The following is a 24,314-nucleotide window of genomic DNA, read 5'->3' on the forward strand; positions in this document are numbered from 1 at the left end:
GCCTTCGGGATCGCTGCCGTCAGGATCTGGCGCAGCTCCTGAATCCACCTCGTCTTATGTGTTTGTCTCTTGCTGCTGCATAAAATCATGCCCAAAAGATGATTTCCACCAAAATTTATAGCAGGATTTTCATGAAAATTACCCGAAGGATCATTAGGTAGATGTTCGCCCCCCTGATCAACAGAAGTAGGCGGGGTATTTTCAGAGAGGAGAAGAACTTCAGATCTAATGAGGGCGCCGGCATTTGGATTGAGAGCAGCAAAAGGGAAAATTGTTTCGTTAAACACGACATCACGGGAAATGTAGACACGTCCAGCAGCGATATCTAGGCATTTGAAACCTTTGTGTAGATTGCTATAACCAAGAAACACACATTGTTTTGATCGGAATTCTAGTTTGTGAGAATTGAAAGGACGGAGATTAGGCCAGCAAGCACAACCAAAGGTGCGAAGAGCATGGTAGTTTGGTTTCTCGTGAAATAGGTTTTCTAAGGGTGTCTCAAGGTTTATTACTTTGCTGGGAGTTCGGTTGATCAAGTATGTGGCAGCGATGAATGCTTCATCCCAGAATTTCAAGGGCATGGACGCATGTGCTAGGAGGGAGAGACCAACGTCAATGATGTGGCGATGTTTTCTCTCGGCAGAGCCGTTTTGCTGATGAGCTTGTGGGCAAGAAACATGGTGTGTGATTCCAATTTGGCAAAAAAATGAGTTCAAACGCTCATACTCACCACCCCAGTCTGTTTGCATGGCGATGATTTTACAATCAAAGAGTCTCTCGACAAGTGCTTGAAATTCATGAAACACTTTAAACTTCGGATCTATGTTTAAGAAGAAATACCCAAGTGAACTTGCTGTAATCATCGATAGAACTCACATAATAGTTTTTCTTATTTATAGAATCACGGGCAGGCCCGCATACATCAGAGAAAATGAGCTCTAAAGGAGCATTCGAAGTGCTACTAGAATTCGGATACGGGAGCTGGTGACTTTTGCCTTTTTGGCATGCATCACACGCTCCTTCTTTATTCAACTCATGATTGGAAAAAGGAATTTTATTCTACCTAAGAACATGCTGGATGATTTACGAATACGGATGACCTAATCGAGTGTGCCACCTTGAAGGAGATATCTTGGTGGCGCCGAAAGCTTGCCTGCCCGGGATTAAAGAAGCTGATGATAGGGGATAGAGACCGGCTCTACACCTGCCTTGGAGGAGGGTGTTCCTCGTTGCCTTGTCCTTGATGAAAAAGAAGCGAGGGTGAGTTTCAAGAAACACATGATTATCTTGAGACAAACGATGGGCACAAACAAGATTCTTCGTGGCTTTAGGAGAATAAAGGACATCTTTTAGATGAAGATTGCGAGTGGGAGTACGAACATAAGCTTGACGAACATGAGTAATTTTCATACCTGACCCGTTGGGCATGTTCACTTGGTCATGGCCATTGTACCTCTCCCTCATGGTGAGTTTGTCCAGCTCGCCGGTGATGTGGTCGGTGGCGCCAGTGTCGACGTACAAGTTGGTGTCGACGCCATAGGATCAGTTGGACACAGCGCTTGCACTCTTCTCCTTGGTGAATGCGATGTCAAAGCGCCGGTAGCACTCGATAGCCATGTGATTTGACTTCTTGCAGATCTGACAGAAGACCTCCGGGAGATCGTCGCGGCCACCGCCTCCTGCATGGCCACGGCCACTGTTGCGTCCATTGCTGCGGCCACCAGCATGGCCACGGCCACCTCCGTTCCTGCCGCGGCCTCCACGAGTGAAGCCACCACGGCCGTTGCGAGAGGCGGCGTTGGCGGAGGAGTGGGATGACAATGAGTTTCCCTCGAACATGGCGAGGCGGCTCTCGAAGCTGATCAGCTGGGAGTAGAGCTCGTTGGGCTTGATGGGGACGGTCCTAGCGCAGACGGAGGAGACGAAGGACATGTAGTCTAAGTCGAGTCCGACGAGGATGTACGACACCATGTCATCGTTGGTGAGCGGCTTGCCGATGGCAGCCATCTCATCGCCAAGGGCCTTCATGCAGCCAAGGTACTCAGCGATGGTGGAAGTCCCCTTCTTGGTGGTGGAGAGGGCGATCCTCGTGTTAACGATGGCCGCCTGTGTCTGGGAGATGAATATCTCTGTGATTGCAGTCCATGCTGCTGACGTCGTGGTGCAGTTTGCAATCTGAACCATCACAGGGGGTGAGATGGAATTGAACAAAAAGCTTAGAACCTAAGAATCTCATGCCCTGTCGATCTCATATGTCGGGTTGGGCACGTCAGTGGGCTTGCTGTCCTTGTCAACAAGCTTGGGCGCCGGAATCTCTCTCTCTGGATCGAGGTAGGAGACTAGCTGGGCACCGCGAATGGTGGCTAGGGCTTGCGCACGCCAGACACTAAAGTTGGAGCGATGGAGTTTTTTGGCTATGGGGATGAGGACGGATGCGGCGGCGGCAGCGGTGCTAGAGGAAGCCATGGCAGCGCAGAGAGGATGTGCTAGAGGAGAATGGCTCTGAATACCATGTAAAAATAGCGTGAAGCGTATACATCTGCAGGGACGCGCTGCGTCTTTATATAGACATAGAGATTATAGAGTTAGTTGCGAGGTAGTTGCTAGATTGATCTCCAAGTCATGATCTATACATGAGATATGACATCATCCGCAACAACCCTAACAACCGAAATTACAACGCAACGCCGACCCTTATCTACTCGTATGTACGGTTTATACATGTACCATACATACGTTTTACATTATACACTTTAACAGCCCTGGCATCACCAACGAAGGCAGGGCAGAAAGTTGATGGTGCGGGTTTTGTGCGGCGCGGAGGGTTGCGGACGCCAGAGAAGGAGGGAGGGTTAAAGGGTTGCTGGGGCGGCAAGGTGAGCGGAAGCGATGTCGACCATGGATAGCCCAGATGGCAGTTGGACCAATAGTGTAAGGCAGGTCGATGTGGCAGAGGGCTACCGACAACAAGGGAGATGTGACAGAAAAATCAACTAATTTTATGAGCAACATACAAATATCATGCATAATTATGAAATATTTTATGATTAAATGCGACTTGGTGTCCATGGTAATTCATCCCACCTCCCTTGCAGTTTCCTCGGCATGCAAATCTAAACTCATTCCGCACTGAACTCGGGACATGATCATTCATCACACTTCTTCCTTCCCTCCCCACCCATAATCCAACTCATTCTGTGTTACCTCTTACAAAATATGTAATGACAGCATGATCTTTTTCACACCGCAATTCTTCCTCTATTTCTTCTGAATTGATCAATTCATCAATGGTACTCCATGCCCGAGCCGTCTCCTTGCCATCTTCGTGTCACGAATATGGATTTGCCTTCCCTTCTTCATATCATGCCTGTTGTGTGGCAAACTGGCATCCTAAGTCACCCATCCTAGGCTCAATCATTTTAGTTACTTAATTTTTTTCAAGAAAATATTGGGAAAACAGTTTCGATAACAAAAAAACATACAGTTGCAGGGGGGAATGGAAAATGTTTGAAAATGGAAAGTTGGTTTCAAAAAATAAAAAAATGCATCTGAGAAAATAAATTGTAAATATACGAGAACTTTGTTCAATAAACATGGAAATAGACATGTTCATTGCATACTGAAAATAGTCAGTACACCAAAGATTATACTCATGTATTAAAAAAAGGTTTTTCATATTGTAATAAAAGTTTATGCATTATAGACAAAATGATATTTAAGTCCATTGCATATTTGTAAAATATTCATGATTAATTTTATTCGTATGTAATAATAAATTTATGTAATTTTCGAAATAATGATATTTATAAATAATTCACATATGTGAATTAAAATTATTGAAACAATATGTATACAGTAATTATATTCAGATGTTTATAAAATCACACAATTTTTCATAATCGAAGAAAAGTAGAAAAACTAGAAAATCTAGAGAATACAATATAATATTAATTTACAAAGAGAATATGGAGAAAAAAATTACAAAGAGAGTATGGAGAAAAGTGTATATATTTTTTCAATATATATATAATAGATGGAGGAAATTGAAAAATTAAAATAATAAAAATAAAAAGCAGGAAAAATAAAAGAGAAGAAACGGTGGAAAGACTCAAAAAACGAAGGGAAGAAAAAAAGGCAAAAGAACAAAAATAATTTGTTGAAAACGGTACTATGGGACGGCCCAATACCATAGACTACTCTCTGTGCACGTTATTGATTATTACGTTAGCCTAAAAAAAGGTTTATTACGTTAGTGGTCTAAAACATCTTATATTAATTTACAAAGAGAGTACTTGTTTTTTAATCTAGAAAAATTGTTGTTTATGACGTATGTGATGACATGTAAGCTACATGCATGTGTTAAAAGGCAATGCATGTGTTGTGCTGGGCCAATCTATCATGGTGACCAATGTTCCCATCTACTCAAGTACTCAACTAAGTACTTTTGGGAAAAACAAATCTACTCAAACAAACCCTATTTGCCTCTCGCTGCAAGCCGATAGGACAAATCCTATTTCGCACTTATAGCACCAAACACAGATTTTTATTTTTTGAGGAAAGCCAAACACAGATAAATGCCTATGCAGCGCCTACAATAGCTTCCATGCTGCGCTGGCTCATATATAATGGTTTTTCATGGGATGGCTTTTTTTCTTGGACGTGTTTTGTTCACTTTTTCTTTTTACTTTTTCACTTTTTAAATTTCATGAACTTTTTGAAAATCACGATTTTTTCCAAATTAGTGAATTGTTATAATTTCATGAACATGTTTTAAATCCATTATGTTTTTTCGAATCCATGAACGGTTATTTATATCTGTGAACACAATTTGGATTAAAAGTCTTTTTTCAAATAGATGAACATTTTGTGCATTCATGAACTTTTTGAAAATTCACTATTTTTTCGAAGCCATGATTTTTTCGAATTCAATAAAAGAGTAAATTTAAAACTTTATCTAAATCCATGAACACATTGAAAAATCATGATTTTTTGAAAAGTTCACGAATAGTATTTTAAAAATTATTATACAAAAAGAATAATTCAATGATATTGTTTTATTCCTGAACTAGTACGTATGAGGGAACAGTCAACGGCCAACGCTGAGCGAGTGAGCGAAAACAGAGCCCGCCAATCTATTTGAGTGAGTGAGCGAGTGAGTGAAATTGGTACCTAATTGGACGAGGCACGATACATCCCGCTTAGGCGCCAATCTGTTTCGGGGCGCTAAAGCGCAAGGAGGAGGTCACACCCGCAAGAGCTATACGCCTATATCTCGCTTCTCACCAGATGGAAGCAACAGCTCTCCCTCTTTCCATTCTTTCGGGATGGCCCCTATTCGTTGTCCTTTGCAATGACTAGCTTCTCATTGCTTGATCGTCTGTTTGTTCATTGGTTCGGCTCAGGTTTTCTTCTAATTTTTCTTATTCCTTTTATTTCTGTTTTTCTTTGTTTCTTCACAGCTTCTTAATTTTTTTCCCTTTGTGTTTTCACCATTTTTTGTCTGGTTTTTATTTTTTTCCTTTTCATTTTTCTTTGGTTTCATTTTATTCATTTCTCCATTTTATTGTTTTTTCTTTTGTTTCCTTTTTGTTTCCTTTGGGTTTTTGTACTTCCGTTCTTTTCATTATTTTTGCGTGCTTTTGTTCACTTTTTTTTTGTTTTTCTTGGTTTCCTTAAGGGGTTTTTCGGTTTTCTTTGGGTTTTCTATTTATTATTTGCAAAGTGTTTTTCTGTTTCTTTCTTTCCTTTCTCGTTTTGATCCATTTTTCTTCATTTTGTCTTTTTTATTCAACACATGTCTACATATCTATACATTTTACGTGTACATCAGGAACATTTTTCAAATATGTGAATAATTTGTTGAATAAAATTAAGTTTGATGACTACTTTTTCATACAGATTTTATATATTTTTTATATATCAGAAACTTCTAAAATACTTAATTAACATTTCCCAAATGTACGATTAACATTTTTATACAGGATCAATTTTTTGGAAAAATATTGTTTTATATTAAAAATTTTAAATAAACTTTCTAAAATTTTCTTATATATTTGGAAAAAAAATTATACACGTTTCACTTTTTTGAAATTGTTATTTAACTTGATTTCAATTATTTGCGTTTGATGACAACTTTGTTCATACACACTATACATTTTTGGGCATACCGCAGGACATTTTTTATACACATTTAACATTTCTAAAATATATAACTAGGATTTTTTTATACAAGCTCAACCTTTCTAAAACAGTAAATTTTTTTATGTTCAGTTTTTTTTATACATGTTTATATTTCCGGTATACATCAGGAACTTTATTGTAAATGATTAACATAATTGAAATAGATGATAAACATTTTTGAAAAACGTACATTTTTTATGTCTACTTTTTCCATACACATTATATATTTGTTGTATGAATGAGGAAAAAAATTATATACATGTTTTAACATTTTCAAAATAAAGTATCAACCTTTCCAAAGAAGTTAGCCAGTTAACCATTAATAACGTATACAGGTTATTGAAAAAGCGGACACCCAAAATTTTGGAAAATGTTAATGGTCAACTGGTTAACGCTTCTCATAACGGTTTGACCATTAATTATGTATAAATGTTATTGAAAAAGTAGACAAGCAAAAATTTGGAAAATGCTAATGGATGATGATGTTTTATTGTTGGTGGATGCAGAAGTGATTTTGAGTATCCCGGTTTGTACCGAGAAAGTAGTTGATTTTTGCGCTTGGATTGCATATCGGAGGGGCTGTTTTTCAGTACTTTGGCATACCGTCTCATTGTCAGAACAAAATGCAGCAGAGAAGGCTGAATGGATGAAGGTACTGGTCATTCGGTTTAGATGGGTGAAGCAAAAGATTGGACATCACTGTGGAATAACAAGGATTCTATATAGTATTAAATAATAAATACCATTAAGTGACAGTTAATTAATCTTTTTCAACCTCTCTCCCTCTCTCTCCGTCGCTCCCTGCCTACTAGTTGCACACGCCAATAACCCATAGAGTGGTCACGACAAAACATGCTTTGGTAGATATTTAGATATTGTAGTTATGCATTGGGGTATTTTTGCAAAATTGCTAATATATTCCAACATGCCAATAAGAAGGCCATAACTTCTGAAGGGATAGCAAAAACTAGTATATTAATAAAGGGTTCAAGCAGGGGCAATCGCCTAAAAAAAATTTAGGTCAGTCCATTTTTTCTCCATGCAGTAGAATTGCAAAATCAACTAACAACAAAATTTGTCAACCTTTTCCTAGAGGACAATTTTGCCCTTTGCAGAAATAGAAGCCCAACAGATACTTGGTCTTGGTTTGAAACATAGGAAAAATTGACCAATTACGTTGTAAGACACAAGACAAAGACAAAAATAAATGAAGAAATATAAAATTAAACACAAAAAACAAAGCTTTCTACTGACGAATGAATTTTTGGCATTGGTATTACCCTTTCAAAACAAATAAAATGAAAGCAACTAAGACAAATAATGACCAAATTTGCACACAATTTACACAAAAATAGGAGTTTTCATAATGTGTAAGAACGAACATATAGTAGTGCATTTTTCACAAATAAGAAGTTTTCAAAAAGGAATGAATTAGCGGCATTTAACGTTAAAGAAGAAAGTAAAATAACGAAGTTTTCAGAACTAAATAAGAAAGCAACATAATGATATTAACCTTAAAGAAGAAAGTAAAATGTAACAAAACTAAAAAATCAAAATAATGAAGTTTTCTAAGAAAAAAGAAATTAGTGGCATTGGTATTACCCATTAAGAAGAATAAACAAGGCGCACACCTCCATTAAGAAGGATAAAAAAGGCACACAACTTTGCGGTAAAAACACACATTTTCTAATATGGAAATAAGCCTATATATGCAATTTTCGCATACGCGGAGTATGTAGTCCCGTGCTCAAATACTCCCTAATGAACAGTAAAATAAAAAAAAGTAAAAAAAATCAAAACATTCTGAATTTTTGTGTGCAAACTTTGACGAATGTTTGCTGTGCTTGTAAAAACTTATAAAAGAAATGACATTTTTGGAAGTCGTGGTAAAAAAACTAAAATCGATGTTCCAAAATCAGTATATACGAAAGCACTTTTGGAGTGCTGATTTTTTTTTCATGACTTCCATGAATTTTTTCGGGATGAAAATTTAAAAGCACTAAGAGCATTTGTCCAGGTTTGCACCCAAAAATATCATTTTCTTTTTGGTATTCCGAATTTTCACAATCTAGTATAATTTACAAACATACTTGTAGTACTTGTGTCTATACTTATACACACAAAAATAAAATTTTCAATAAAGAATAAATTATTGTCATTGGTATTACCCTTTAAAAAGAAAGCAAATTGAAACATTAAAAAATACAATGGATTTTTTTAAATTTTTTATAAAACGAAAGTAAGCATATATAAAATTGGAATTTTAGCAAAAAATCTTTTCTAAAAAAGAATAGATTACTAACATCGGTACTGCCCTTAAAGAGGAAAGAAAACTGAAACTAATATAAAATTTAAGTTTCAATCCATCTATCCTAACCCTTTAATAAGAAAGAAAATAAAATCAAAACTAAAAAAAATCTTGCACACAACTTTGCACTGAAATTGCACTTTTTTGTAATATGCAAAGAATAAGCGTATAATAATGAAAATTTTGCACCTCACTATAATCTAGATACTAATTGTGCGACACTTGCGTGTATACATTTATACTCACCCAACATCCTAAAAATACCCATGAAAAAGAAAAACCGACTAAAAATTAGACGAAAAACAAGCAACGGGTAACAGGCTTCAACGGTCAAAACAGTCGACCTACCTAAATTTTAAAAACTGGCAGCTTACATATAGCTAAAGTGTTTTCTTTTTGCAGGAAAACTTCCGATCTATTTATCAACTATCAAGGTAGTACAAACAACACTAGAAGTAAAATTATTGAAACAATATGTATACAGTAATTATATCCAGATGTTTATAAAATCACAAAAAATTTCATAATCGAAGAAAAGAAGAAAAACTAGAAAATCTGGAGAATACAATATAATATTAATTTACAAAGAGAGTATGGAGAAAATAAAAAAATAAAAATTACAAAGAGAGTATGGAGAAAAGTGTATATATTTTTTCAATATATATATAACAGATGGAGAAAATTGAAAATTAAAATAATAAAAAAAGCAGGAAAAATAAAAGAGAATAAACGGTGGAAAGACTCAAGAAACGAAGGGAAGAAAAAAAGGCAAAAGAACAAAAATAATTTGTTGAAAACGGTACCATGGGACGGCCCAATACCATAGACTACTCTCTGTGCGCTTTATTGATATTTACGTTAGCCTAAAAAAGGTTTATTACGTTAGTGGTCTAAAACATCTTATATTAATTTACAAAGAGAGCACTTGTTTTTTAATCTAGAAAAATTGTTGTTTATGACGTATGTGATGACATGTAAGCTACATGCATGTGTTAAAAGGCAATGCATGTGTTGTGCTGGGCCAATCTATCATGGTGACCAATGTTCCCATCTACTCAAGAACTCAACTAAGTACTTTTGGAAAATACAAATCTACTCAACCAAACCCTATTTGCCTCTCGCTGCAAGCCTATAGGACAAATCCTATTTCGCACTTATAGCACCAAACACAGATAAATGCCTATGCAGCGCCTAGAATAGCTTCCATACTGCGCTGCCTCATATATAATGTTTTTTCATGGGATGGCTTTTTTTCTTGGACGGGTTTTGTTCACTTTTTCTTTTTACTTTTTCACTTTTCAAATTTCATGAACTTTTTGAAAATCACGATTTTTTCCAAATTAGTAAATTTTTATAATTTCATGAACATGTTTTAAATCCATTATGTTTTTTCAAATCCATGAACGGTTAGTTATATCTGTGAACACAATTTGGATTAAAAGTCTTTTTTCAAATAGATGAACATTTTGTGCATTCATGAACTTTTTGAAAATTCGCTATTTTTTCGAATCCATGATTTTTTCGAATTCAATAAAAGGGTAAATTTAAAACTTTATCTAAATCCATGAACACATTGAAAAATCATGATTTTTTGAAAAATGTCACGAATAGTATTTTAAAAATTACTATACAAAAAGAATAATTCAATGATATTGTTTTACTCCTGAACTAGTACGTATGAGGGAACAGTCAACGGCCAACGCTGAGCGAGTGAGCGAAAACAGAGCCCGCCAATCTATTTGAGTGAGTGAGCGAGTGAGTGAAATTGGTACCTAATTGGACGAGGCACGATACATCGCGCTTAGGCGCCAATCTGTTTCGGGGCGCTAAGGCGCAAGGAGGAGGTCACACCCGCAAGAGCTATACGCCTATATCTCGCTCCTCACCAGATGGAAGCAACAGCTCTCCCTCTTTCCATTGTTTCCGGGATGGCCCATATTCGTTGTCCTTTGCAATGACTAGCTTCTCATTGCTTGATCGTCTGTTTGTTCATTGGTTCGGCTCAAGTTTTCTTCTAATTTTTCTTATTCCTTTTCTTTCTGTTTTTCTTTGTTTCTTCACAGCTTCGTAAATTTTTTCCCTTTGTGTTTTCACCTTTTTTTTTGTTTTTGTCCGGTTTTTAATATTTTTCCTTTTCGTTTTTCTTTGGTTTCATTTTATTCATTTCTCCGTTTTATGGTTGTTCTTTTGTTTCCTATTTCTTAATTTCCTTTGGGTTTTTGTACTTCCGTTCTTTTCATTATTTTTGAGTGTTTTTGTTCACTTTTTTTGTTTTTCTTGGTTTCCTTAAGGGGTTTTTCATTTTCTTTGGGTTTTCTATTTATTATTTGCGAATTGTTTTTCTATTTCTTTCTTTCGTTTCTTGTTTTGATCCATTTTTCTTCATTTTGTCTTTTTTATTCAACACATGTCTACATATCTTTACATTCTACGTGTACATCAGGAACATTTTTCAAATATGTGAATAATATGTTAAAAAAATTAAGTTTGATGACTACTTTTTCATACATATTGTATATTTTTGTTATATATGAGGAACTTTTAAAATAATTAATTAACATTTCCCAAATGTACGATTAACATTTTTATACAGGATCAATTTTTTGATAAAATATGTTTTTATATTCAAAATTTAATAAACTTTCTAAAATTTTCTTATACATTTGTAACAATTTTTTAATACACGTTTCACTTTTTTGAAATCGTTATTTAACTTGATTTCAATTATTTGCGTTTGATGACAACTTTGTCAATACACACTATACATTTTTGGGCATACATGAGGACATTTTTTATACACATTTAACATTTCTAAAATATATAACTAGCATTTTTTTAATACAAGCTCAACCTTTGTAAACAGTATTTTTTTATGTTCAATTTTTTTTATACATGTCTATATTTCCGGTATACATCAGGAAGTTTTTTGCAAATGATTAACATAATTGAAATAGATGATAAACATTTTTGAAAAACATATTTTTTTTATGTCTACTTTTTCCATACACATTATATATTTATTGTATACATGAGGAAAAAAAATTATATACATGTTTAACATTTTCAAAATAAAGTATCAACCTTTCTAAAGGATTAACCAGTTAACCATTAATAACGTATACAGGTTATTGAAAAAGTGGACATCGAAAATTTTGGAAAATGTTAATGGTCAACTGGTTAATGCTTCTCATAACAATTTGACCATTAATTATGTATAAATATTATTGAAAAAGTAGACAACCAAAAATTTGGAAAATGCTAATGGATGATGATGTTTTATTGTTGGTGGATGCAGAAGTGATTTTGAGGATCCCGATTTGTACCGAGAAAGTAGATGATTTTTGCGCTTGGATTGCATATCGGAGGGGCTGTTTTTCAGTACTTTGGCATACCGTCTCATTGTCAGAACAAAATGCAGCAGAGAAGGCTGAAATGGATGAAGGTACTGGTCATTCGTTTTAGATGGGTGAAGCAAAAGATTGGACATCACTGTGGAATATCAAGGATTCTATATAGTATTAAACAATAAATACCATTAAGTGACAGTTAATTAATCTTTTTTAACCTCTCTCCCTCTCTCTCCGTCCCTCCCTGCCTACAAGTTGCACACGCCAGTAACCCATAGAGTGGTCACGACAAAACATGCTTTGGTAGATATTTAGATCTTGTAGTTACGCATTGGGGTATTTTTGCAAAATTGCTAATATATTCCAACATGCCAATAAGAAGGCCATAACTTATGAAGGGAGAGCAAAAACTAGTATATTAAGTAAAGGGTTCAAGCAGGGGCAATCGCCTAAAAACAATTTAGGTCAGTCCATTTTTTCTCCATGCAGTAGAATTGCAATCAACTAACAACAAAATTTGTCAACCTTTTCCTAGAGGAAAATTTTGCCCTTTGCAGAAATAGAAGCCCAACAGATACTTGGTCTTGGTCTGAAACATAGGAAAAATTGACCAAATACCTTGTAAGACACAAGACAAAGACAAAAATAAATGAAGAAATATAACATTAAAGACAAAAAACAATGCTTTCTAATGACGAATGAATTTTTGGCATTGGTATTACCCTTTCAAAACAAATGAAATGAAAGCAACTAAGACAAATAATGACCAAATTTGCACACAATTTACACAAAAATAGGAGTTTTCATAATGCGTAAGAACGAACATATAGTAGTGCATTTTTCACAAATAAGAAGTTTTCAAAAAAGGAATGAATTTTTGCATTTAACCTTAAAGAAGAAAGTAAAATAACGAAGTTTTCAGAACTAAAGAAGAAAGTAACATAATGATATTAACCTTAAAGAAGAAAGTAAAATGTAACAAAACTAAAAAATCAAAATAATGAAGTTTTCTAAGAAAAAATAAATTAGTGGCATTGGTATTACCCATTAAGAAGAATAAACAAGGCACACAACTCCATTAAGAAGAATAAAAAGGCACACAACTTTGCGGTAAAAACGCACATTTTCTAATATGGAAATAAGCCTATAATATGCAATTTTCGCATACACGGAGTATGTAGTCCCGAGCTCAAATGCTCCCTAATGAACAGTAAAATCCAAAAAAAGTAAATAAAAAAATTCAAAACATTCTGGATTTTTTTGTGCAAACTTTTGTGCTTGCAAAAACTTCTAAAAAAATGACATTTTTGGAAGTCGTGGTAAAAAAACTAAAATCGATGTTCCAAAATCGGTATATACGAAAGCATTTTTGGAGTGCTGATTTTTTTCATGACTTCCATGAATTATTTCGGGACGAAAATTTAAAAGCACTAAGAGCATTTGTCCAAGTTTGCACCCAAAAATATCATTTTCTTTTTGGAATTCCAAATTTTCACAATCTAGTATAATTTACAAACATACTTGTAGTACTTGTGTCTATACTTATACATAATTTTTTTTAAATGAAGAATAAATTAGTGACATTGGTATTACCCTTTAAAAAGAAAGCAAATTGAAACTTTAAAAAATACAATGGAACTTTTTTAATTTTTTATAATACGAAAGTAAGCATATATAATACTGGAATTTTAGCAAAAAACTTTTCTAAAAAAGAATAGATTACTAACATTGTATTGCCCTTAAAGAGGAAAGAAAACTGAAACTAAAATAAAATTGAATTTCAATCCATCTATCCTAACCCTTTAATAAGAAAGAAAATGAAATCAAAACTAAAAAAATCTTGCACACAACTTTGCACTGAAATTGCACTTTTTTGTAATATGCAAAGAATAAGCGTATAATAATGAAAATTTTGCACCTCACTATAATCTAGAGACTAATTGTGCGGCACTTGCATGTATACATTTATACTCACCCAACATCCTAAAAATACCCATAAAAAGAAAAACGACTAAAAAAAACAAGCAACGGGTAACAGGCTTCAACGGTCAAAACAGTCGACCTACCTAAATTTTAAACACTGACAGCTTACATATAGCTAAATTGTTTTCTTTTTGCGGGAAATCTTCCGATCTATTTATCAACTATCAAGGTAGTACAAAGAACACTAGAAGTAAAATTTATATCTTGGTCAGTAGACCACCTAGCGATGACTACAAGCACTGAAGCGAGCGGAAGGCGCGCCAGCGTCATCGCCCTCCTTCGTCGGAGCCAGACAAACATTGTCCTAGTAGACAGTCGGGAAGTCGTCGAGCTAAGGCCATATATAGGACCTGCACACCAGAACAACAAATGCCGCCGATGAAGAGAAGTGTAGATCGAAAGGATCAAACCTATAGAGACACAGACGTATAAGAACGAAAACCAGATCCAGGTGGACCCACCGAAGACAAACGCCGACCCGATCCCACGAGATCCACCGGAGACACATCTCCGCACGCGTTCCAACAACAATTGAAGCATCACCGAGACTGGAGCAAGGCGGGAAAACCTTATTCCATGTTCAAGAAGTCGCCACCGCCTCGTCATCTTGAACATGACACAAGCCCTAAAAAAACTCAGAAAAACACCTAAAAACGAAGCTCTCCTGTAAGCAAAGGCCGGGATCCTCCGCACCTCCATGGTCCAAAGTCCATAGGAGACGAGGCGGATCGACGGCGGTGCGGCGAGTGGCAGGGAACCCTAGAAGAGAGTTCACGCTACAGCAGGAGTATCTCTTTTTTTCGTCTTTGACTTGGGCCGATTTGCCACTACTAAATTAGCAAGGAGGTCGCCGGAGCTAACTTTCTGGTTGCCCGAGTTTGTCCTCTTGCTTGCCTTCGTTACCGAGGTCATACATACCTATACATTGAACTCTCTACAGGCACTTCAATTACTAATTCCAGGATGCATGACCTGAATGTATACGCAGTGCGATATGGATGGATGCAAATTTGTCTGCGTCAATGGGGAAAAAACGCCTGGTACGGCCCAGGAATAGCGCGTGGCAGCCGGTGTTGTCGAGATATTCCAACAGCTTGTGCTGGCTCAACGTTTGTCGATCAAACCATCACCGTTCTTCTTGTCTTACCTGGATGACGCAGCCCTCTCAGTTGCTGTTTCTCTGCCGTCCAAACACCAGACGACGGTCACACCAAACACAACCAGACAGCAAGAAAAGAAAAGAAAATATATTCACCTGCTATACCAGCTTGGGGGCCGGCCAAATGGCCAAAACCGCACACACGCAGAAAAGTTGTCCCTTGACCCGGCTCTGCCTTGGAGGCTCCTCCACCCACACGCGCCCTCTACTTAACCAGTCTTCGTCGAGCTTGCGCTACGCAGAGACTATTTTGGCAGTAGCACACCTCTGTTGCCGTGACACTAATCGCCTTGCCGTGCCGACGACGTCCCTGCCCTGGCAAGTGAGTCAGTGACAGGGAAGCCATGCCGGTTAAGAGCGGCGCCAGCTTCCGGCTCACGGCGCTGCCGATGATTGTCATGGCGCAGCTGCTCGCCGCTGCCGTGTTCACGCTCACCCTCGTATGGGTGCTGCACTTCAGGGAGGGCGTCACCTGGGAGATGGGCTCTATCCCGCAGCTGGTTTACACGGTAAAACTCACAAACTCTGCTCAACTCTCGAGGGGATATGTTTCGCTTAATTACCCAAATTGGACCTAAGTGAGGCAGTTCTATTTTCTTTACTGGGAACACACCAGATAGGGACTAATAAATTCCAATTGTGTTTAGCTTCTTGGCGGGTTTAGCTAAAAGAAGTGGCATAAAAGAATCCCAATGTTTTTTTTTCTGCCAATAGTGTTTTTACTTTTTGCTGGGGAGATTGGTTGCTAAGCTTTTTTTCTTTTTGAAACGCGGTCCTTTAGGGCCTGGTTCATTAAAAAAAGGTAGAATAGAATTGCCCGGTTAATTAATGGAAACCCGTGCGAAAACCGTTACAACACGCCCTCAAGAAAGGGCACCCGGCCAATCTGGCACCAACACGACCGCACACACCGCTGAGAAGAGGACACCGTCGAGGCTGCATGCATTTTAATGTACATAGCACCTCACCTAAGCACTGATGCATTGGAAGAGGCCTAATATGATTCTTTGATTGTTTTATTTTGATAGGCACACCCCCTCTTCATGATCATCGGCCTTGTCATTTGCACTGGAGAAGGTAAACTCATTCAATTTAGAGAATTTTCACAGGAAAAAATGTAGAATGAGGAGTTAAGAGGAAAGCTCCATGTAGATGCAGCAAAAGGTTCATTTCTTTCGTTTTTAGAGGGAACTACATTTTTTGCCAACCGGGTCAACCCTCTTTCCATTACTTGCGTAACTGAAATAGAATGTTTGTTACACCAACCAACAACAGGGGGAGGGGGAGGGAGTGGCAAGCTGGAGCATTAACAGGAAATCTATTGAAAGTGTTCGATATATCAAAACACCTATTTTTTGCGGGGCGATATCGAAACACCTTCCACAAGGTGAAGACCTGTTAACACTAAACATCAGCTCAACATGGAACAACAGACTAGCCTACTAAACAGGCAAACTAGAAAGTTAACTGTAAAAGAGAAAATAATCTAACTAACAACTCGGATATTAAAGGAAACTAAATATCTGGTGGAGTATCTTTTCTTATCTTTAAAAAAGAATGGAATATCATTTTGGCGTAGAAATGAGTCGAGAGGCAATTCCATGTTGGCAACTGCATCATCCTATTATATTCATGTACTCTTCAATATTCATACGCTGTTTTGTTTCCTCCAAACTAAAAAGACTCACCTAGATTGCTTGCAATGGACGATTGATCGATGTGCAGCGGTGATGGCGTACAGGATCGTGCTGGGCCCGCGTGCAGCAAGGAAGGCGGTGCACCTTTTGCTGCATCTGCTTTCCCTGGGCTTCGCAGCCGTCGGGTTGTACGCCGCCGTCAAGTTCCACCGCGACGCCGGCCTCCCCGACATCCACTCCTTGCATTCCTGGCTGGGAATAGCCACCATCGGCCTCTATGCCCTTCAGGTATGCCAATCAATTGCATATTGTCATTCCTTGAAATTTCAAACAAGATTAACAAGTCATTTCAGTATATCGGCAGTCCAAAGATACTTGCTTAGTTCATGTACGTGTCGAACGTGGTTGTGCAGTGGCTGGTGGCTTTCGTGTACTTTGTGTTCCCTGGGGCTATGATGACGATGAGGGCTGACTACGCGCCGTGGCACATCTTCTTCGGCATCGTCATCTTCCTCATGGCCGTCTGCACTGCTGAGACCGGCCTCGCCAAGTACATCTTCCCCGGCAACGACTATCCAAGCGAGGCGTTCGTCATCAACTTCCTTGGGATCTCCATCTTCGTGTTTGGTGTTACCGTTGTCCTAGCGGTCATCCTTCCGTCAAGATACTAGCTTACTGCAACTCTGCAGCCTAGGCATCGGTCTGGGGGAGAAGAAAAAGGATTGCTGACTTAATTATTCATCGGCGGATCTCACTTAGTGAGCAAATGTAAAGCGTCCAATCAGAAAACTTTCACATGTTTTTACATGTCTAGTATGGTTGGTGTCTCGTGGTAGTAGTAGCTGCAGTAGTAGTATAAGAACCACACGTCATTTATATAGTCCATCAAAATGCAGATCCAGAGTATTTATTGCATCACTCTGCCCGTAGGCTGGTTCAAATAGTAGTGGAAGTCCCAAAAGTACTCTATGCAAGGAGTCATACCAACACCATCGAAAATCCTACATGCACGGACGATTACGGAGCTTTACTTAATCTTTCCAACTAACTAATCTCTCTTTCCCTGATTTTCAGTGGGGTGGGCCCCGCCTCATCCCCAACTTTCAATCCCAAATCCCCACCTCAGCCAGTCCATTGATCCTGTAAAAAATTTCCCCGTGAACCTAGCATTGCCGCCAACACCACAGACTAGTTGGGTGGAGGTCGTTGGTCTCTGCTCGACGTCTTCATCGTAGTTTTCTGCACATAACAGGTTGCAAATTAGTATATGAATGTACTCACAAGTTACACCGAAAGGTTAACAGAAATGCGAGTACATTCAAAGGGATTAGTCAAGAAAAAGGCTCTACAGGTTTATTTGCGTAAAGCTCATTTTGCCTCTAAAGTATTGCCATAGGTTTCTAAAAATATCTTCGGCAACCTACTTTGAAAGTACACGATAACATATGCATTTGTGTGACTGGACCGTCCGATGGCCTCCCAACGGTCTCCTCGCACCCGCGCTCCTCCCTCCGCCGCCCACGCTCCCACCCACAGCCCCACCCGCCGGCACGTCACTCCGACTGCCGTCAGCCAGATAGCGCCCCTGCTGCGGCGGCGGCCTCGTCCTCTTCTGCGGCGCCGCTCCCGAGCCGTTCTCGTCCCGCCACGGAGGATCTGGAACCGGACAACGGTGGCTGGATCAAGGTGCGGAATTGTCGTCGTCACCGTTGTGACCATGCTTCCTCCGCCGTCAACAAGCCGAATAACTCCAAGCCTAGGATTCCCCGCTGGTTGGTGGGGCGCTATTTTAAATGCTTGGAGTTGGGCCACTTCAAAGTAAAGTGCCCCGGCGAGATTCGCTGCCACATCTGCTGGACATTGGGCATATCGCTCGAGACTGCCACTCCCACACCGCTCCTCTTGTGCGCCCCATTCCTCCCTCTCGTGGCCGTCGCGGAGATCCGATTCCTATGGTGCTCAACCAGTCGTCGCGCGAGAGCTCCTCCTCTCGCATCCCCCCTCCACCGCCGTGCACCATGGCGCACTACCCTCCCTTGGCTCGGGACCGCTTCCCCGGTGAGGTGCTCACCCATGGCGATCCAGATTTGCAGCCAACCAGGGGGTGGCTGTTGGGGAACGTAGTAATTTTAAAAAAATTCCTACGCACACGCAAGATCATGGTGATACATAGCAACGAGAGGGGAGAGTGTTGTCCACGTACCCTTGTAGACCGTAAGAGGAAGCGTTATGACAACGCGGTTGATGTAGTCGTACATCTTCACGATCGACCGATCCTAGTACCGAAAGTACGACACCTCCGCGATCTGCACACGTTCGGCTCGGTGACGTCCCACGAACTCACGATCCAGCAGAGTGTCAAGGGAGAGCTTCGTCAGCACGTCGGTGTGATGACGGTGATGACGAAGCTACCGGCGCAGGGCTTTGCCTTAGCACTGCAACGATATGACTGAGGTGGATTATGGTGGAGGGGGGCACCACACACGACTAAGAGATCAATGATCAACTTGTGTGTCTATGGGGTGCCCCCTGACCATGTATATAAAGGATGGAGGGAGAAGGAGGCCGGCCCTCATAGGGCGCGCCCAAAGTGTGGAGTCCTACTAGGACTCCCTAGTCCTAGTAGGATTCCACCTCCCACATGGAATAGGAAAAAGGAAAGGGAGAAGGAGAAGGAAGGAAGGGGGCGCCCCCTTTCCCTAGTCCAATTCGGACCAGTCCATGGGGAAGGGGCGCGACCACCCTTGAGGCTTTTCTCTCCTTTCCCGTATGGCCCATTAAGGCCCAATACGAATTCCCATAACTCGAGAGCAACTAGTTAACGAGCGCTCCTTTGGGAGCCTCGCAACGATCAGCGCCACTTGGCGCGCTCTCAGCCATTCGCCACGTGTCGCGGTCTGGATGCTCCCTCTGGATTTTGTTTTTTTATTTTTCCGCACGCGTTTTCGGCTTTCTAACGGTTTTTTTTGTTTTTTTCAACGTTTTGGTTTCCCCCCGGTCTTTTTTAGTTTTTCGATCAAAAAAAATTTCAAATTTTTTTTGCGTGAAAAAAACGTGTTTTCTTTTTTTTTCTTTCGCGAAAGTCATCGTTTTTCTTCCGTGAGAGGCACGGTTGTGCTTTAGCGAGAGTCACGGCCGTGCCTTTCGGAAACGAAAAAAAACGCGTTTTCTGTTTTTTTTTCGCGAGAGTCACGGTTTTGCTTCCGCGAGAGGCATGGTTGTGCTTTCGCGAGAGTCACGCCCGTGCCTCTCGGAAAGGGAAAAACAAAACACGTTTTCTGTTTTTTTTCTTTCGCAAGAGTCACGGTTTTGCTTCCGCGACAGGCACGGTTGTGCTTTCGCGAGAATCATGGCCGTGCCTCTCGGAAAGGGAAAAAAATACGCGTTTTCTGTTTTTTTTCTTTCGCGAGAGTCACGGTTTTGCTTTCGTGAAAGGCATGGTTGTGCTTTCGCGAGAGTCACGGCCGTGCCTCTCGAAAACGGAAAAAACGCGTTTTCTGTTTTTTTTCCTTCCATGAGAGTCACGGTTTTGCTTCCACGAGAGGCACGGTTGTGATTTTGCGAGAGGCACGGGCGTGCCTCTTTCGGAAAGGGAAAAAACCGTGCTCCCGGTTCGGTTTTTTCACCCGGTTTTTTCGTAAAAAAAGTTCGTCAAAACCTATCAACATGGGATCTAGTTTTGAAGATCTCGACGCGAGGAATCCAATGGTGAAAACGGTTTGAGATTTGGACGCACGGTTTAAGAGATAAAATGTTTTGAATAAACAAATCTACGAAAAAAGGGAAAACTCCCAGGTTGCGACAAGTGGCGCGCTGCATGGGCGCCACATGTCGCGACTTGGGAAAGTGGAGTGTTCTTTGCAACGAGTACTCCTTAATTAGCGATTTCGCCGTAACTCTCCGGTACTCCGAAAAATACCCGAATCACTCGGAACCTTTCCGATGTCTGAATATAGCCTTCCAATATATCGATCTTTACGTCTCGACCATTTCGAGACCCCTCGTCATGTCCTCGATCTCATACGGGACTCCGAACAAACTTCGGTCATCAAATCACATAACTCATTATACAAATCGTCACCGAACGTTAAGCGTGCGGACCCAACGGGTTCGAGAACTATGTAGACATGACTGAGACTCATCTCCGGTCAATAACCAATAGCAGAACCTGGATCCTCATATTGGTTCCTACATATTGTATGAAGATCTTTATCGGTCAAACCGCATAACAACATACGTTGTTCCCTTTGTCATCGGTATGTTACTTGCCCGAGATTCGATCGTCGGTATCTCAATACCTAGTTCAATCTCGTTACCGGCAAGTCTCTTTACTCATTCTGTAATGCATCATCCCACAACTAACTCATTAGTCACATTGTTTGCAAGGCTTATAGTGATGTGCATTACCGAGAGGGCCTAGAGATACCTCTCCGACAATCGGAGTGACAAATCCTAATCTCGATCTATGCCAACTCAACAAACAACCATCGGAGACACCTGTAGAGCATCTTTATAATCACCCAGTTACGTTGTGACGTTTGATAGCACACAAAGTGTCCCTCTGGTATTCGGGAGTTGCATAATCTCATAGTCATAGGAACATGTATAAGTCATGAAGAAAGCAATAGAAATATACTAAACGATCAAGTGCTAAGCTAACGGAATGGGTCAAGTCAATCACATCATTCTCTAATGATGTGACCCCGTTAATCAAATGACAACTCATGTCTATGGCTAGAAAACTTAACCATCTTTGATTCAACGAGCTAGTCAAGTAGAGGCATACTAGTGACACTCTGTTTGTCTATGTATTCACACATGTACTAAGTTTCCGGTTAATACAATTCTAGCATGAATAATAAACATTTATCATGATATAAGGAAATATAAATAACAACTTTATAATTGCCTCTAGGGCATATTTCCTTCAGTCTCCCACGTGCACTAGAGTCAATATCTAGTTCACATCGCTATGTGATTTAACACAATTAGTTCACATCACCATGTGATTAACACCCATAGTTCACATCGTCATGTGACCAACACTCAAAGTGTTAACTAGAGTCAGTAATCTAGTTCACATCGCCATGTGATTAACACCAAAGAGTACTAAGGTGTGATCATGTTTTGCTTGTGAGAGAAGTTTAGTCAACGGGTCAGCCAAATTCAGATCCATATGTATTTTGCAAATTTCTATGTCTACAATGCTCTCCACGTAGCTACTTTAGCTAACTGCTCCCACTTTCAATATGTATCCGGATTGTGACTTAGAGTCATCCAGATCGGTGTCAAAGCTTGCATCGACGTAACTCTTTACGACGAACTCTTTATCACCTCCATAACCAAGAAATATTTCCTTAGTCCTCTAAGAATAATTTTGACCGTTGTCCAGTGATCTACTCCTAGATCAAAATTATACTCCCTTGCCAAACTTGGGCAGGGTATACAATAGGACTGGTACACAGCATGGCATACTTTACACAACATATGACTGAGGCATAGGGAATGCCTTTCATTCTCTCTCTATCTTCTGCCTTGGTCGGGCTTTGAGTCTTAATCAACTTCACACCTTGCAACACAGGCAAGAACTCTTTCTTTGACTGTTCCATTTTGAACTACTTCAAAAACTCGTCAAGGTATGTACTCATTGAAAAAACTTATCAAGCGTCGTGATCTATCTCTATAGATCTTGATGCTCAATATGTAAGTAGCTTCATCGAGGTCTTTCTTTGAAAAACTCCTTTCAAACACTCCTTTATGCTTTCTATAAAATTCTACATCATTTCCGATCGACAATATGTCATTCACATATACTTATCAGAAAGGCTGTAGTGCTCCCACTCACTTTCTTGTAAATACAGGCCTCACCGCAAGTCTGTATAAAACTATATGCTTTGATCAACTTATCAAAGCGTATATTCCAACTCGGAGATGCTTGCACCAGTCCATAGATGGATCGCTGGAGCTTTGCACACTTTGGTAGCACCTTTAGGATCGACAAAACCATTTGGTTGAATCATATACAACTCTTCTTTAAGAAATCCATTAAGGAATGCAGGTTTGACATTCATTTGCCAAATTTCATAAAATGCGGCAATTGCTAACATGATTCAGACAGACTTTTAAGCATCGATACAAGTGAGAAAATCTCATTATAGTCAACACCTTGAACTTGTCGAAAACATTTTTGCGACAATTCGAGCTTTGTATATAGTAACACTACTATCAGCGTCCGTCTTCCTCTTGAAGATCCATTTATTTTCTATTGCTTGCCAATCATCGGGCAATTCAACCAAAGTCCATACTTTGTTCTCATACATGGATCCCATCTTAGATTTCATGGCCTCAAGACATTTTACGGAATCTGGGCTCATCATCGCTTCCTCATAGTTCGTAGGTACAACTAAAGTGCTCAAGTTCTCTAGCAAATGACTGTATCTCATGAGCTTGCTCAACCACGGAGCGCTCTTCAGTCATCCTGTAACCATAGAATTGCTCCATGATGTACAGCTCAGTGCCAGCATCCGAGACCCCAAACTTGGCCTCGAGTGCATCCCACATATCTTTTCCATTATAAATTGACGCATAAGCATCAACTATGTTCTCACCAAGAACACTCAAGAGGGCAGCCTTAAACAGAGTATCCATTTTCTGAAAAGCTTGTGCCTATTGAGCATCAAGCTCTCCTTCAGGTTTGCCAAGAGTGGCGTCATAGCAACTCATGGTTTGAAACCATAAGACTGCTCTCACGCGCCACCTCTTATAGTGGATACCCTCAAACATAGGAGGTCTCATGGAAGCAGCAAAACCACTCGGGGTAAATTGCCTATAATAAGGTTTTTGGATTGCTGAAAAAATGAGAAATTTACCGAATGATTTTATTAACAGAAATACTAGAAAAAGCATGACTAATATAACAGAGACAAAACAAGTCATGCAATTCGACAGAGAGAAGGTAAATAGCATCAGTATATATGAACTAGAACCGAACACATCTAGAACAGACAATAGAGCAAGAAGTTGTGACAGAACCTCTAACAGAAAGAGTATGAGAACGTACGGAACGGGAGCAGAAGCACCGGTCTTGGTGTCGGTGTCCTCGCCAGCCATGTCGTCGAAGAGGTTGTCGATGTCGGGGAAGAAGTCATCGTCGGGGAAGTAGTCGTCGGAGTCCGGGGCGTCCGTGACGAAGAGGTCAGTAGTCGCGCTGAGCGCTCCCCAAAAACCTTATCACCCTTCTCCCGTACATGACTCAAAGAGGTGCGGTTTCAGAGGCCTACTGTCCCGACACGGGGTGCATGCCGCAAGCCGGGATGAGGAAGACAGTAGCAGCTCAGAGATTGGAACCGGTGGCGAGAGGAAGAAGAAGTTTTGGTGCGTCTCTCTGAGAGGAGCGACCTCCCTTTTATAGGCGCAAGAGAAGGAGGCGAGAGGCCGAACAGGCAGCAGGCGAAGAGGTGCGCCGTTCGTATTCAATCTCCACTACAGCAAAACGTTTCAGCTTCCGCGTCGTGCGTGGCAAAAATTTAGACATCGGCTCGGCTCATTCCCGCAACCCGCGGCGCGTCGTGACAAGGCGTGGCGTGGCGTGGCGTGGCGAGGCGGGCGGTGGAGGAGGAGCGCGCGTGGATGTCCCTCTTGTTCTCATGCTCATACAAGAGGGGAAAGAACCTCCCTTATAAGGAGGTCCAACTCCCTCT

The 24,314-nt window shown here is 40.0% G+C and overlaps 1 protein-coding gene across 1 annotated transcript; it reads left to right on the top strand.

Moving 5' to 3' along the window:
* Nucleotides 1-15,321: 15,321 nt before the first annotated feature.
* On the top strand, nt 15,322-17,285 carry LOC123075819 (probable ascorbate-specific transmembrane electron transporter 1). The gene is made up of 4 exons (XM_044498336.1): nt 15,322-15,486; nt 16,006-16,054; nt 16,703-16,902; nt 17,028-17,285. The coding sequence occupies exons 1-4, from the start codon at nt 15,322-15,324 to the stop codon at nt 17,283-17,285; spliced, it is 672 nt and encodes a 223-aa protein (XP_044354271.1).
* The last annotated feature ends 7,029 nt before the right edge of the window (nt 17,286-24,314 follow it).

Source organism: Triticum aestivum, chromosome 3D (genome assembly GCF_018294505.1).
Source record: "Triticum aestivum cultivar Chinese Spring chromosome 3D, IWGSC CS RefSeq v2.1, whole genome shotgun sequence".
Lineage (NCBI taxonomy): Eukaryota > Viridiplantae > Streptophyta > Magnoliopsida > Poales > Poaceae > Triticum > Triticum aestivum.

Excerpts from the sequence above, each read along its gene's own strand:
- LOC123075819 (XM_044498336.1), top strand. The coding sequence starts at position 15,322 with ATGCCGGTTAAGAGCGGCGCCAGCTTCCGGCTCACGGCGCTGCCGATG. Across the intron at positions 16,055-16,702 it reads TGTCATTTGCACTGGAGAAG|CGGTGATGGCGTACAGGATC; the intron begins GTAAACTCATTC and ends ATCGATGTGCAG. Across the intron at positions 16,903-17,027 it reads TCGGCCTCTATGCCCTTCAG|TGGCTGGTGGCTTTCGTGTA; the intron begins GTATGCCAATCA and ends GTGGTTGTGCAG.